The sequence below is a fragment of the Nanorana parkeri genome, unplaced genomic scaffold (assembly GCF_000935625.1).
Source record: "Nanorana parkeri isolate BGI_ZX_2015 unplaced genomic scaffold, ASM93562v1 scaffold2623, whole genome shotgun sequence".
Lineage (NCBI taxonomy): Eukaryota > Metazoa > Chordata > Amphibia > Anura > Dicroglossidae > Nanorana > Nanorana parkeri.
In genome coordinates this window covers 42,380-58,906 of record NW_017308891.1, presented here as the reverse complement: position 1 = coordinate 58,906, position 16,527 = coordinate 42,380, and the positions used below count along the sequence as shown (strand labels likewise).

Here is a 16,527-nt window from a genome sequence, read left to right as displayed (position 1 = left end):
AAAAAAAAAAAAAAAAAAAAAAAAAAAAAAAAAAGGTACAAAAATTCAACTAGGTCACTAAAAGTAAACATCAAACAAATTGCCCCAGTAGAAATGAACTCACAACCCTCCACTATGGCCGTATGCTGGGCTGGTATATCTTGTAGGCAAATGGGTACCAAGAATAATAGGATTTTTGTACTCACCGTAAAATCCTTTTCTCTCCGTTTATTGAAGGACACAGGGCAACAGATCGTAGATCATGTAAGGTAGGGTATATCGGCACCTGCAGGAGTAGGACGCTAGGCACATAAAAGACAAAGACAGCCTAGGGGTCGGCCCCTGCTGCCGGCCCAAACCCCTACTTGCTGACAAGTCTCCAGTTAGTAACAAGCAGTTAGGAGTGTACACCCATAAAAGACCAAGCTCCAGCCTCGCACCAGGCAAAATAGGCCCTCCACGTGCGGTGGTAGATCCTTCTGGAGACCGCCTTGCGAGCCCTAAGCATCGTGGAGATAACCGCATCAGACAACCCCCGGTCCCTCAGGACCTGGCTCTCAACAGCCACGCCGTCAAAGCCAGCGACTGTAAAGAAGGATGGAACACAGGAGGTCCGGACGCAGAGGCAGACGCCAAGGAGCGTCCACCAACATTTGAACCACGTCCGTGTACCACGCCCTTCGTGGCCAATCCGGAGCCACGAGGATCACGGGGACGTCTTCGCCCGCGATTCGTCGCAGCAGGCGAGACAACACGTAAAGCGGAGGAAAGGCATAAATCAGACCGTAAGGGTCCCAAGGAGCCACCCAGGCATCTACCGCCTCCGCCCAGGGATTCAGAGCCCTGGCCACAAAGCGCTCCACTTTTCGGTTGAATCGAGAAGCCAGAAGTACCACATCCGGCGTCCCCCAGCGCAGATAAAGCTGCTGAAAAACCTGGGAAAGTGGGGACTTGACCAACTGAACAAGAATGTCCCGCTGCAGAGTCCTAGTGTGGTGCTGAGCAAAAGGCACCGCCTCGAAGGAGGCCACCATGAGACCCAGGACCTTCATGCAAAAACTACGACCGGCGAGTCTGCAATAGACGCACGTGGGAATTAAGTTTCAGGCGTTTGTCCTGAGGCCGAAACACACGGGCCGCCACAGTGTCTAGAAGGAGGCCCGGATACTCCAGGCGCGGCGAAGGCACCAAGCAAGACTTCTGGACGTTCAGAATTCAACCAAACTTCTCCAGGTACCGCACCGTGACCTTCAGAGCCGCCACCTGAGAGGAGTGCGACTCCGCTCCCAACAGCAGATCGTCCAGATACCCCACGATCGAGATCCCCCGACCACGCATGAGGGGCAGAATCGGGGCTAGCACTTTGGTGAACACCCATGGGGCCGACTCAAGGCCGAAAGGCAGTGCCACAAACTGGTAGTGCTCCTCCCCCACCGCGAAACCAGCGGCGAAACCAGTTCACGTTCCTGAACCAGGAGCGCGGACGCCGACTCCAGCTGGGAGGACTCCCGTCTAGGGGACGTGGGGGGTAGTTCCCCTTCCTACTCGGACTCCCGACAATTTCAGGAGACGGTAGGGCCACTGCGTCAAGGCACGCTCAATGCGCGTCACAAATCCATCCATCGCAGAGGAAAAAACCCCCAAGGACAGTGCGGTACTGTGCACACACCCCCCCCCCACAGGCACGCACGGGCGACTGGCAGAGGATCGCAGGCATACAGGAAGTAGTAGGATCTAGAGGGGTCCGCAGAGCGCAGCCCACACCCCTCACAAGGCAAAGCTGAAGGCCCATCCTTGTGATCCATGAAACCCCAACAGCAACTTCCCCCAACTAGAAGACCACCACAGCAAGGGAAACGCCCCCCAGTACTCACGACCCCCTGGCTGTTTGACTCTTCCAGCACCAGCAGTCCGACCTGCACTGAGGAGAGCTGCGCCCTTTGTCCTCTCTCAACGTCGTCCGAGGCCGAAAGGTGGACCCTCCCTGTCCGTTTCAGGAAGCCAGAAGGCCCAGGGCGGAAGTTACATCACGAAAAGGGCGTTTTGCCCTTAACCAAAATGGCGGCAGCGGAGCCCGCATTCTGACCAAGGCCTCAATTAGCAGCCGCCGAATGAACGGCTCCAGCAGCCTACACAGCACCTCCCCTCCACACTGGCCAGTGATCCAGCAGTCCCCCAAGCACCACACAGCCCTGCAGCATCCCTGTCCAGGCTGAGATGCCGTCCCCCATCCACCCAGAACACCATGAGGCAGAGGCAGAAGGGAGAGGGGATCCAGGAGACTGCAGCTGTGAGCCCACAGAGCAGCCCTTACCTGCGCTGTCGGTCCCTGAGCCACCGCAAACTCCTACTTACGTGCCAGGAAATCCGGACATCAGCGTACCTGGGAGCGTAGGAGATCGGGTGAAGCCGGCGCCCCCGGCCGCAGACATGGCGCCGGCAGCCTGCACGGAGCGCTGTGACAGGAAAGTCGAGACCCCCTGTCATATGCACTCACAGGCGTCTAGAGGAATCACACGTCGCAGCCGACCCACCGAAGCAGAGCCTGCATGCGCTCGACGGTCACCCAGGGAAGACTACAAGGATCCACAGACATCCAGCCTGTCGCCCTGGTGACACTTGCTAGAAGATCACGCGAATCACAGAAGGAAAGACATTTTTTTCCAGATAATTTTTTTTTTAGCTCCTCACTCCTGACGCTAGGCAAAAAACTGGAGACTTGTCAGCAAGTAGGGGGTTGGTCCACCAGCAGGGTGTCTTTGTCTTTTGTTATTTGCCTAGCATTCTACCCCTGCAGGTGGCGATATACCCTACCTTACAGTATCTACGATCTGTTGCCCTGTGTCCTTCAATGAACGGGAGAGAAATAAAAGGTTTTCACTGGGCAACATGGCTTTGAAAAAAACCCCCATTTTATTTATTTAATAAATGGCACAGTATACAACTCTCAGGCCCCTTTCCCACGGGCTGATCAGGAAAGGATCTGTGCATGGATCCTCTCCTGATCACAGCAGTACAAATTTGATGTTACCACTGTGACATCCGTGCCTGTACAGTTTTTTCCTCCACCTTGCGATGGAGGATAACGGAAACTACCAGACCCCATGTTAGTCTATGGTGAATCTGATGTAAATGGACATGTTTCCGTGTACATCAGATTACCCCCGATCTGGCATGATCCGGTCTGGCAAAACGGATCTCTGATCTGTCTGTTTCCCTGGACTTGGCCTGGAGGCTGGGGAAACCAGGTATAAATGAACGATCATCTGCTTACACACGACTGCCCAGACCTGCATTGGGCATCCAATCGGGTCCGCCTGAAGAACTGACAGGTGGACCCAATCGGACCAACCGTATGAAAGGGGCCTTATACGTTTCGAGCCTACAAGCACTTTTTCAGGAAGTCGATGTAAAAGCACTTGTGGGTATATTGTGTGTAAATGTTTGTTGCAGTAGAGTAGTGGGAATCCCCCCTTAATTGTAATATATCCCTAAATAGTCCTTATTAACTTTTTCTCACCCTGACCTCCCAAGCTGGTTTTCTTCACCTAACTTGAATGCCAATGTTTTATGAGTTTTATTTTTATTTTGTCGTGCAAACTTAAACTTATATGCAAGAAAGAAAAAAAACGTAATTCTTTTGTAAATTATTCTGCAACACCAATGATCCTTTTTATAATGTTATGATAAATGTATAGAATCACAGAACCTAATTAGAACTTTATAGCTAAAGTACTACTTGGCATAGAACTTGCATCCCTTGTCTACCTGGAAAATAAGCGATTTAATTCACTATAAAATCCTTTTCTTCAGTAGTTCATTGGGAGAAACAGTAGGCCATAGAGTATACGCCCTGCCATTTGGAAGCCGATTATAAAAAAAAAATCCAAAATACTTGCTATAAAAAGCATTAGCTGGAGTTGGGCTTTTAATATGTTAGTCAAGCCCATCTAAATCTGCTAGTGCATCTAACATTGGCCTCTCCGTAGGTTGACAATGCTGCTTTCCAAAGATGGCTCCATTGCTGCTCTAAGAAAGGAAGTGTGTTACTAGCCAGATTACCAGGTGACAAAGGAAAAACAGCCTGAAAAAAAGAAATTTAATGCCACCACATTTAAAGGACTGGAACACTGCAATATATTAAAACTGTTTTTGGGTTTAGATCCGCTTTCATTGTAACTACAAAAGGCACCTTTTGAAATGTAATGTCAATCTACAAATGCATACTTATAGATAATTACAGGCTTTTTATTCTTTTCCTCCCTTATCTTTCTTTTCTTCCCTTAATCTCACGGTGGCCATTTTCACTAAAGGGCAAATTAATCCAGCTCTTTACTTCCTGGAACTCTCGATCTGCCTCCTTGAACATGTGACAGTGCACATCATCTGATGGGGAACAATTGCCTTTTCCGAGATCTACCCTGTTTCCCCGAAAATAGGACCTACCCTGAAAATAAACTTCTAGAAACAGGATGTCTTGCTGCACTCCGAAACAACCCCAAACTGGGTGGGTGCTTGTAGTGACCACAGAAGGCACCGTGTAAATCACCAATCAGTCATTCTGAGCCTGATGAAGGGGACCCCCTGCGGCCCCAAAAGCGCTTGTATTGGATGGCAATGCGCCATTAAAATGGATTATTGATTCACAAAAACGGTGTGCTGGTGACATTATTCTTCTACCCTGAAAATAAGACCTAGTACTATTTTTGGGAATTGATCAAATATAACACCTACCCCGAAAAAAAGACCTGTTGTGACCATTTCCGGGGCCGGTGGTGGCATAAGGGGGAGCTTGAAGAGCCGCGGGAGAGAAATCAGCGGTGCCAATGAAGCCAGCGCTAGAGGAAGTGAGGCGGCAGTAGAGGGAGCAGAGCCGATGCTTTCTCTATAGCGCTGGCTCTTGTCACAGGCGGAGTGATACCAAATGCATACCAGAGCCGGTGCAAGGATTTTCAGGACTGAGTGGGGAGGATCCGTCCTCTCCCAGCTGGATATGTGAAGAATGTCTGCCTGGCGGTGCCTGCTGTGTCGGTCCCCCCGCCAGGCAGCCAAGTGACAGGCGCAGCTTCCTCTTCTTCCCCGCACAGCCGCTTGTACATTCAGAGTGCGGTGGGGAAGGAGCGGCACTAACTGGAAGGGGGGGGGGGGTCACAGCCGCCCGTACATTCAGAGAGCGGTGGGGAAGGAGCAGCACTAACTGGAAGGGGGGGACAGCGGGAGGAAGCTTCATGCCCTCTGCTTCCTCTCTGCCCCCCCCAACAGGCGAAACGACAGGGCCCGGTCGCAATTGTGACCGCTGCAACCCTGGTAGTTCCACCAGTGCTACCAATACCTGCTGCTTGGGACCAGGAGATAGTGACAGTGAGTTACAAAAAAAACCCCACATTTTTCATTTCCACACTTTAAAGCTCCAGTGACGATTCAAAAGTAGGTGTAAACACTCAAAATTCAGAAGAGGTCTTGCAAGTGTCACATAGTGGGTAAGCCTGAGCAGTCCAGCATCAGGAGATGCAGTGGGTACACTAGTAGTGTACACTAAACTAGTTTGTAGGCAGGACAGGTCTGCTTGCCCTTTTCAATGTCTCAGGCAAAGCTTGGATTAAAGAGACAGGAAGCCAAGTTAGGCCAGAAAAGACACTTCAGTAAGAAAGGTGAATCAGCAGACTATTTCTGAGGTTGTGCCATGTAGGTAAGGGTTAAACAGGCCTGAAGTAGTGTCTTAAAGCCAGTCAATAGAGCAATATGGCAGCAAGTTCTACTGCAAGGCTGATGTTCTACTGCAGTAGATCTGCAGAGGCTGCGGTGGTCCCCATTGTCCACCAAGTGCAGTCCCATGGTTTGCTCTATCCGCAGGGTCTGAAGTGCAGAGCTGAAGGAGCTAGCAAGCATCGGTATGCAAGAGGGGCTGGAGAAAGAGGTCTATACAGTCGCTTTGATCCTGGAAAAAAAAAACCCTGCCACTCTGTGCCCAGAAGTGCCCCTAAGAACATTTAGCATGTTAATGGTTCCCATTTAGAAGCCATGACTACAGCAAGACAAGGAGCAATAAAAAGGTTAGATAGGGAGAACCCAAACCACACAGAGAAACAGCAGATGCAGGAGTAAATCTGCAATGATTGCTCACTAGGATGTAACACTGAGCTGTAGAGACTCTCCTCAATAGAAAATAAGTTATAGAGGTTGCAATTAATCTTCGAGGTTTGGTGGTCAAGGTATGGCATTAAGCATGCAGATGGCTGTGGCAGCATATCTTCAAGTCTTAGGAATCTAGTGCTACACTGCAAGCAACAAAAATCCCCAATCTTCAATCTTGAAACAGCAAAGATGGGTGTGACAGACTACTTTCTAAGGAAACTAAGATTAAATTATTCTGACTGACTTGGCAGGAGATAATATCCCCCCAAAAAAGGAGCAAAGCCATCTCATTTCCAGTATCCAATTGGAAGGGCATACAGTATAGCATTTGGTCTACTGTGTCCCTCAATGAACACATTGTTTTTTTGAACAATGCGGTTTTTTTTGTTTTTTTTACTGTAGCATATAAAAATATAAAGCCATGTGATTCAAGAAAACATATGTCACACTTATAGGAGCAAATAAAATGAATGGTAATATGTGGGAAATAATAGAAAATTGGTTATGATACCTGTTCAGAAATGTATTCATTTGCAGGAGGCACAAATGCAAAACCTTTTTCTTTAATTCTTCGCTAATTTGTGCGGCTACCTGAAGGTTCTGCTCAAACATCTGTAAATAGAAACAGAAAAATGCCTCAACTTAGTGCATAAATAAAATAATAGATAGAGATTTCTAGATTTTAACAGTTAATCCAAATTTTGGTTCCAATTTATGGACATGTGGGTACTACTCACTAGAAATTCAAGGGACAACAGTATACACTCATTAAGCACATATTGTAATATTTACATTTTTTTATGTAACCTTTCCTTTTTGTTTGTATATAATGATAATATAATGATATTGATTTGTAGATAAAGAGAATTCAAGGTTTTAAACCAGACATACTTGTTTGATATACATCTATTCCAAACAAGGAAAAAGAATAGTAGTCACAAAGCCAACAAGCACAATGAACAGCCTCAGTTTTTAAAGAGTGAATACAGCTGTCCCTGCGTACAAGTAAAATGACAAGCAATACACAGAAACAATAAAGCTCAACTCTAACCAAAATTGGAAAATAAGCAATTTTTAGCTGTAGTAGGCAAGAGTTAGAACCTCACCTTTATTTTCAGATATACTGCTGTTTGTGTCCCCTTTGGGGAGATTTCCACTCACTTCCTCTGCAGCCATAAGGGCTGAAGTGAAGAAAAAAATTTCAATAGGGACACAGACATAAAGAACCTAAAGAAACCTTTTAAAGATTTAAAAATCTTTTTATGCTAGAAGCCTCAATTTCAGTACCCTAGCAATCATATCCAATCACTGTTCTGTGGCAAATTAACACTAAAAGTGCACGTTAGACTTGCCATAGACAGAGGGATACCTCCCTGAGAACAACAGTTGGGGAGAGATCAGTATTTTTCTGCAGGATATGAAGGAAAACCCCATAATAATCATGTAAAATATACGTGATACTTCTGATTATCCAATGAAGGAGAGTGGAGGAAAAGCTGCCTAAGGAACTCATTACTGCCCTCTTACATTGCAGACAAAGCCTTATTGCAAGTAATGCTCAAAATCAGAAGCATTGCTTGCTTTTATTGAGCAAACTATTGCCAACATTGCTGATAGACAATAAACAAAAATGTATCAGTACTCGTACTTGTAAGTACTCGGCAAGTACCAGTACTCGTACTCGCAAAACTGGTATCTGTGCATCCCTTTATTTATATTTATAAAAACAAAATCGTACATTAAAACAGAGATGTACAAATCCCAGGAGCTCCGTGTGTGCCTTACAAATGACAGCTGCCTCCTAATTTTTGAATTTTTCTCTAGTGTAGTCTTGGAGCTCAAAAGTATCGGTACATGTACTCATACTTGTACCGAGTACTGTACTTGGTATCTGTGCAACCCTATTATATGAAGAGTATAAAAATCGAACCTTGCAAACACACCTTCTGTAGCACATAACCCACAGATTCTGGGCACTGAAAAGAGGGAGATATGTGACTTGAGCTGTACAGTGCTTTTGTCGCATCCCCTGTCCCTCCTCACTATCGTCCATTCACAAAATGTCTTCTATTTTAAAAATAAAACACACATCACATACCCACCCCTCCTCCTCCGATCACACAATGTCATGGTAACAAGGTCTTTTTAACCCCTTCCCATTATGCCATCATGGCCTTTCAGTTTCTTAACGGCCGGTGACGGAATAATCTGGTCATGCGGTACAATGAGCATACAACATTATAAAATTGTTCCACATTAAAACTGTATTTCACGCCTTGTATTTTGTGACCTATAAACTCCCAAAATAAACTGAAATCCTGGACCTATGATATACCCTATAAATCAGGACGAATAAAATTATTAATTATGAATTACCTTCTTTTAGCTACACTAATTATGCACACAAAATTATTATTTTTTTCATAAAAAAATAAGAATTGATATATGCATTTGTTACATCAAATTAAAGCCCATTTTGGCCGTTAAAAAACGGTGTATAATATGGTATATCAGCTGACCGAATGACGGAGGGGGGGCGTGTCCGGAATTATTTCACACCGGAAAGATTACATACAATGTATCCACTCAGGCCGGACTTATGCTGGAGGAAATGTGGTAATAAAAAAGGTACTTATGTCCACATATGGTGGTCCTGTCCCAAACTCCAGCCTTTCTGGTCCCGGGTAATAGAATTGATTGAAGAGATTACAACAATTGTATTGCCCTTGGAGCCGATGGTCTGTCTTTTCAATCTAACGGACTTGCCGACTGCAACCTATAAAAGATCATTATTGCGTCCACTACTTAACGCAGCTAAAGTGATGATTCCACTATATTGGAATAAAAGTAATATTCCATCTATGAGAGAGTGGTTTAAGAGAATAGAATATTATCGACTGATGGAGGAAATGACATCAATACGGAGGGACACGTATAAACAATTTGAAAGTACCTGGCAACAATGGATTGAGTTTAAAAAATCCCCGAGATATATGGAGGAAATAGGATAGAGGGGCTGTATAGTAATAGAATAGATGGACTAGAGGTTGGGATAACATACAGTGCTATTTCAAAATGCTCTAGAATAGGATTGTATTGAAGGAATATTAAAGGTTGCCGGAATCCCCTTATATGGTATGTAGTGTAAATTTTTTGTATGTTTTTTTTTTTTTTTCTGTCTGTTTTGTTTTGTTTTTTAAAAATCATTACACTGTACTCGAAATTTGATTATAATTATAAGTATGTAACACACTGTATGTTAAAATAATATGTTGTTTATGGCTTTTTGTAAAAATAATAAAGATTAAATATTAAAAAAAATATAATATGGTATATAATATGTGTAGGTGCAGTGAATGAGGGAGACGGAAATTATAGTTAAACAAACACATAGCATAATTGCTCCGGTCCCAAGAAACAAAAACATTTTCTGAAGCTGTGTCGCTAAGGGGTTAAAAAAGGTGCATACATGTGTAGGAATTTATATATGTAAATTATTAGGCCATTACTTTATTACAAATAACTAATAAAACATACCATTACATAAACATTGTATGTATGTAAAAATGGGGTATCGACCGTACATGCTTTGACCTTGTCAAACAATTTAGTGATGATTATAATATGATAATATCAAACAAATAACAAGAGGTCAAGTAATTATCAGCATGGGAGCTGTGCTCTTCACATAGGCAGTTTTTACACAGAGGTTAAAGTCAGTGTCCAGAAACCTGACCTGCTAAAAATTGAAGCAGATTATTCTAGGACAGTGGAGGTGGTGGGCAAAGGTTCAGCAGTATTGCAGACTGCAGGTGGCTGACAGGACAACCAAATTAAAATGGTAGAACGGTCAGTAGAACCAGGGACAGTAGAGGTTGATCTGGGAACAGAGAGCAACAGTTATTAGCAAGAACAGTGTCTTGGAGTCCAGGAACAACAGAGGTGTAAGTGGGGTCATGTGACAGATGTCATGGCTTTGTTGTGAGGAAATGTTTAAGGACACAGGGTAGTGGAGCTGAGACCTCTGATGCACAGGAGGTAGTGGAGGTAAGATTAGTGGGGTTTTTTCAGGGTTTACTGAATAAATGTGAGGGGTGATAACACAAGCTCTGGAGACTGGGGTAAGTGGTAAACAAATGTGCAGTAACACAAATTGGTTGCTGAGTGGTTAATGTACATGCGCTGGGAGCTGGTTGCAGAGGGGTTAACACACATGCACGGGGGCTCAGTGTTGAGAGTTATCGCACTGGGCAATGCCTAACGTGCATGCACTGGGAACTGATTGGTTAAGGAGCATGTGCTGAGACCAGGTGCTGAATAGTCAACATGCATGAGCTGGGGACTGGGTATTGAGCATTCATGCTCATGAGGAAAAAGCCAATCTACTGCATAGGCATTCTGTGCTGAACCTCCAGTTCGTGTTTTGGCAGTGCGATTCTCTAAAGGAAATACCTGTGGTGTAATCCCAATAGTGTAACAAATTCAGTGCTACACTTGACAGTCCTCTGGTTAGCCTGCTCCCGTGTTATCTGTCCAGACAGTGCTTTGGGATGGTATAATTGTTACCATATTCAAAATATATTTGTTTGGTATACATTGAATTCTGTTTGGCATTTTTGTGAAGCCTGGTGTTATAAAGTCTAGTGGTATTCTCCCATTTCTCTCGGTTTAGTATAGAGGGAGCTGCAAGAAAGTTGGATTCTGCATGATCACATGGTTTAGCAAGTTCTCCATCTGTCTATCAAGAGGTCTGTTTTAAAAAAGGAGATAGTATTAGGATTTAAGGGAGCCCCTTAGAATACCGTGAACATATCCCGGAAAACATTGTAATCAGGGATATCTGTGTGTGTTTCTCAGGAATAAGTTAAGCTACTCATGGATACCATCATTAGTGCCAACCAAAAGGGATATGTTTTCCACTTTGGCCTAAGGCCGACAAGAGCAGAAAGTAAGGTGTAGGAGAAGCAGGCAGTGATCAGAGATACTTCATGTTAAGCACGCAAATGTGTCCTGTGTTCGCATTGGACGGGTCTTTTCTGCCCGTGCGTGCCTGCTAGGGGGCGCGCGCGAGCAGAAAAAAAATGCCGTCTGGCGACGTCAACCCGCCAATGCAGCAGTGCCGTCCGTTTTTCTACTACGGGCAGACGGCAAGAGGTTAATGTCTTATCATTCCCAAACATTAGATCTACATGGGAGAATGCCTCTCCGCCATGGGTAAAATATGTGAATCGCCTAGTGTCTGGGAGCGAATATCTCCACAGATCAGACCATCCCATTTCAGAAACCACATTCATGAGACGCCATCACTCTCCATGATAGAATAGGACTCAAAAAAAAATTAGCCTTGAATCAGCAATCGTTTACTTTAGATATGAAGGACATTAATTGAGAACTGTCAAAAACCTACCTAACCTGATAGCGAAGAAAAGTAACAGGAACCAACTGAAAACATTAGAAAACCAAAATAATAATCTAAACATAATATGTTATTAACTGCATAAACAATACACATGTACTGTATGTAGATAATCAGGCATAAATAATGTTAAACCATACTAAGTTACAATAAATAACTTAATCAGCTGTGACCTACTAAAGTTGGTATGTAGGAAAAACATTCAATATAATGACCTGAAGGAATTATTTAACCCTTTCGCTGCCAAGGACGTACGGCATACGGAGGTACAAAAGTGCTTCTGGCTGGCCAGCTCAGTATGCCGTACGGACCTGGCATTTACAGTTCTACTATAAGCTCATGGTACATGAGCTTATAGTAGAACTGTTCCCCGGACTGTCCCCTTCAAATTAATAGCTGTCATCAGCGGCTCACAAGCCTCTGATGACTGCTATCATCAAAAATCACTGATTTTTAACGATCCCTCTGTTTACAGCAAACACCGGAGTGATCGTCTGATCACTCCGGTGTTTGTAAATAACTGGGGACACATAACAAAAAGACAGACCGCCTAGGGGCGGCCCCTGCTGGTGGCCCAACCCCCCACCTGCTGACAAGTCTCCAGTTTTTTGCCTGGCGTCAGGAGTGATGAGCTAAAAAAAATTCTCTCTGGAAATTTTCTTTTCCATCTTCCGTTTTTTCTCGGATCTGCTAGCAAGTGTCACCAGGGCAACATGCTGGATGGTGATGTATCCTGATAGTCTCCCCTAGGTGGCCATCGAGCGCATGCAGGCTCTGCCTCGGCGGGTCGGCTGCAACTTTTATTCCCCGGGGTGCACATGACAGGGGGTCCCGGCCCACCTGTCACAGCACTTCCATGGACTGGCGGCGCCGCGTCTGCGGTCGGGGGCGTCCGCCTTCCTCCACTCCCCTGATGAACCTGGGGTTGTGGATGCCGGCGCTGTGGGGACAGCGACAAGGTAAGAGGCTGCATGATCTCTGGCTGCAGCTTTTTCCAGCTTTCCCCCTCCTCTACCTCTGTGGGGCTTCAGGGCTGGGCTCCTGATGGGTGACTTGCCCTTCCTGGGCTGTCCAGACCTGTGGGGTTCATGGGGGGAGCCTCTGTAGTGCAGTGGGGGGCTGCCTGGGCGCTCGCGGCTACGGCCGCGGATGCCGCGATCATGCGGCGGCCGGGCCAAAAATCAAGGCCCCGGCTCCATTGCGGCCTCCAGGTGTCGTCACGGCCGCCATTATGGAACAGGGCAAGTTGCCCTTTTTGCCGCGTCACTTCCGCCCGGCTCTCTTCATCCCCAGACGGCCGGGGACACACTTCCTTTCGGCCTCAGACGCCGCTGCAGGAAGGACACAGGGTTCAGCTTTCCCTTGCTGGGGGTCGGCCGCTGCCGCTGCTGGACAGTGACACAGCTGGGGGTCGTGAGTACTGCAGGTGGTCTCCCTGTGGCCTGCTGGCGATTCTCTGGTGGGCAGTTTGCTGCTGTGCGGGGGCTATGGATCGTAAGGAAGATCCTGCCGGGTTGCCTTGTGAGGGCTGTGGGCTGCACTCGGCGGACCCCTCTAGATCTCTGCGCTGCCTGTACGCCTGCGCTTCTCTGCCAGCCGCCTCTGCGCCCCTCGGGGTCCCTGGGGGGGCGGTCGTTGCCTCAGGTACCGCATTATCTATGGAATTTTTCTCATCCGCAATGGATGGTTTTGTGTCGCGCATTGAGCGCGCTCTCACGCATAGGCCCCCTAAAAAAACGGGTTCTGCCCTTGCCATCCCCGGCATTGTCTGGGGAGTCCGAGAAGGAGGTGGAACTTCCGTCCACGTCACCTCATCCGGATCCGGGGGACTCCTTGCAGTGAGGATGAATCTGCGTCGGCGCTCATGGTTCAGGAACGTGAGCAGGAACGTTCAGCCGTCCGTGAGACGCTTAAGATTGAAGAGTCTCCTGGCACTTCTACTATGGCCTTGGTTCAGTTTGGAACGCATAAGGGCAAGCGTTCCGCTAAGGTGTTTCCCTACATTCCTTTTTCTGACGAGTTCATTTATAAGGAGTGGAAATGCCCGTCCAAATCCTTTGCAGTTCCGAAACGCTTTTCGGTTCGCTATCCATTTGAGGAAAGTTTCCTGTCCAAGTGGGCCACTCCGCAGGTGGTGGACCCCCCGGTCTCCCGCTTGAACAAGGCCACTCTTATCCCGGTTGAGGATTCACCGTCCTTTAAGGACCCCACCGATCGGAAGGCTGAGGCGCTTTCCCGCACCTTGTATTCCGTGTATGGGGCTCTGATGTGCCCGGTACTGGCGTCTGCCCTGGTTTCGCAGACCTCGACTGAATGGGCGAAGATGCTTCATCAGGGGCTGGCGGAGGAACAGGTCTCCCCCGCCTACGTGGATTTGGCGGAGCAGCTGGTGCAGGGCCTTAAGTTTGTGTGCAATTCGGCCCTGGATGCCGCGACCTTAGTGTCGCGGGTGTCGATGACGGCGGTCACCCTTCGTCGTTTGTTCTGGCTGAAGTGCTGGTCGGCTGACCAGGCTTCAAAAAAAGGCTCTGACGGAGCTCCCCTTTACGGGGGACCGCTTGTTTGGCGCTTCCTTGGATGAGATCATTAAGGATCTGACGGGGGGGCAAGAGCACTTTCTTACCTCAGGCTCGCAAGAAGGAGCTTCGGCGGAAGCCGGGGCCTTCCTTTTCCGCTCACAAGCGTCTTTTTCGGCCCTCTCCGTCCTCCGAGAAGGGTGGTAAGTTTCCAAGAGCCTCTTCCTCCCAGCCACACAAGCGTCCCTGGCAGCCGAAGTCTGCCAAGCCCGCTGACAAGACCCCGTCCGCATGAAGGTCCCGCCCCGACCCTGGGTTCCGGGGTGGGGGGGCGCCTTCGGCTCTTTGCGGACTTCTGGGTGGCTCACGTCTCAGACACCTGGGTTCGGGAGCTGGTGTCCTCGGGTTACAAGATCGAGTTTCTTTCTCGGCCGGGTCACAGGTTTTTCCCGTCCAACGCGCATCTATCCCCTTACCGCCCGGCGGATCTTTATCGCGCTGTGGAGGACCTCCTGTCTCAGGGGGTCGTTGTACCGGTTCCGTCCTCGGAACGCTTCCAGGGGTTTTACTCCAATCTGTTCACAGTGCCCAAGAAGGAGGGGGTTCGGCCCATTCTGCACCTCAAACGCCTCAATACCTTTGTGCGGGTCCGTCGCTTCCGCATGGAATCGATTCGGTATGTGGTGACGTACCTTCGTCCGGGGGACCTGTTGGCCTCAATCGACATCAAAGATGCCTACCTTCATGTGCCTATTTGCGCATTTCATCAGCGATTTCTGCGTTTCGCGGTGGGGGACGAGCATTTCCAGTTCGTTGCGCTGCCCTTCGGCCTGGCGTCGGCCCCACGGGTGTTCACCAAGGTGCTGGCCCCGGTTCTGGCGCTGCTGCGTTGCCGGGGGATTTCGATCGTGGGGTACTTGGACGATCTGCTCCTGCGGGCGGAGTCCCATTCCTCTCTGGTGTCGGCCTTGGGGGTCACGGTGCGTTCCCTGGAGGAGTTTGGCTGGATCCTGAACGTCCAGAAGTCTTGCTTGGTGCCTTCCCCTCGCCTGGAGTATCTGGGCCTGGTCCTGGACACGGTCGCGGCCAGGGTGTTTCTTCCCCCGGACAAACTCCAGAAACTTCGCCACCGCGTTCGCCTGTTGCGGTCTCGCCGGTGGTCGTCCATTCGTTGCTGCATGCAGGTCCTGGGTCTCATGGTGGCCTCCTTCGAGGCGGTGCCCTTTGCTCAACATCACACCAGGGTCCTCCAGAGGGACATCCTGGTGCAGTGGGACAAGTTGACCTCATCGCTGGACAGGGAGATTCAGGTGTCTCGGGAGGCGCGGGCCTCCTTGCGTTGGTGGCTGCACTCTCCGGTGTTGGTGCACGGGAAGTCCTTCCTTCCTGTGCGCTGGACGGTGGTCACGACGGATGCCAGCCTGTGGGGTTGGGGAGGGGGGAGTCTTGGGCTCCCTGACGGTGCAGGGTCGGTGGTCGCCGGACGAGTCCTGTCTGCCGATCAATGTGTTGGAACTTCGGGCGATTCACCTGTCCCTGCTTCACTGGTCGGTCCGGCTTCAGGGTCTGTTGATTCGGGTTCAATCCGACAACGCCACGGCGGTGGCGTACATCAACCATCAGGGCGGCACAAAAAGCATGTCCGCAAGTCGGGAGGTGTCCGGGATCCTGTCTTAGGCGGAAGGGCAGGTCCTTGCGCTATCGGCAGTTTACATCCCGGGAGTGGACAATTGGCAGGCAGACTACCTCAGCCGCCAGTCTGTGGACCCGGGAGAATGGTCCCTGCACCCGGACATCTTTCATCAGCTGTGCCTTCGCTGGGGGACGCCGGATGTGGACCTTCTGGCGTCTTGTCTCAACCGGAGGGTGGGGAGGTTCGTGGCCCGGCTCTGGATCCCTGGGCGGACGCGGTAGATGCCCTGGTGGCTCCTTGGGAGGCCTACAGTCTGATATATGCCTTCCCTCCTCTTTACCTGTTGCCTCGTCTGCTGCGTCGGATAGCGTCCGAAGACGTGCTCGCCATCCTCGTGGCCCCGGAGGGCGTGGTACGAGGACGTGGTTCGACTGCTGGTGGACGCCCCTTGGCGGCTGCCTCTGCGTCCAGATCTTCTGTCCCAGGGGCCTGTGTACCATCCTTCTTTAGTTGCTGGCTTTGATGGCGTGGCTGTCGAGAGCCAGGTGCTGAGAGACAGGGGGTTGTCTGATGCGGTCATCTCCACGATGCTTAGGGCCCGCAAGCCGGTCTCTAGGAGGATTTACCATCGTACGCGGAGGGCCTATTTTGCCTGGTGCGAGGCTGGGGCCTGCGCTTGTTTTCCATCAGCAGAATTCTTGCTTTTTTGCAGCACGGAGTGGCTCAGGGGTTGGCCTTGAGCACGGTGAAGGGCCAGATCTCTGCCTTGACGGTTCTCTTCCAACGTCCTTTGGCGTCCAACGCCTTGGTTCGTACGTTCATTCAGGGGGTTACGCGTATTGCTCCCC

The 16,527-nt window shown here is 48.9% G+C and overlaps 1 protein-coding gene across 1 annotated transcript in view; it reads right to left on the bottom strand.

Annotated features, from left to right (window-relative positions):
- EXOC3 (exocyst complex component 3) overlaps positions 1 to 16,527 on the bottom strand; it is a 77,840-nt gene that overhangs the window by 28,918 nt on the left and 32,395 nt on the right. The window contains exon 7 of the mRNA XM_018573931.1: positions 6,626 to 6,726. Coding sequence (XP_018429433.1) covers positions 6,626 to 6,726 — 101 coding nt within the window. The remainder of the gene's footprint in view (positions 1 to 6,625; positions 6,727 to 16,527) is intronic.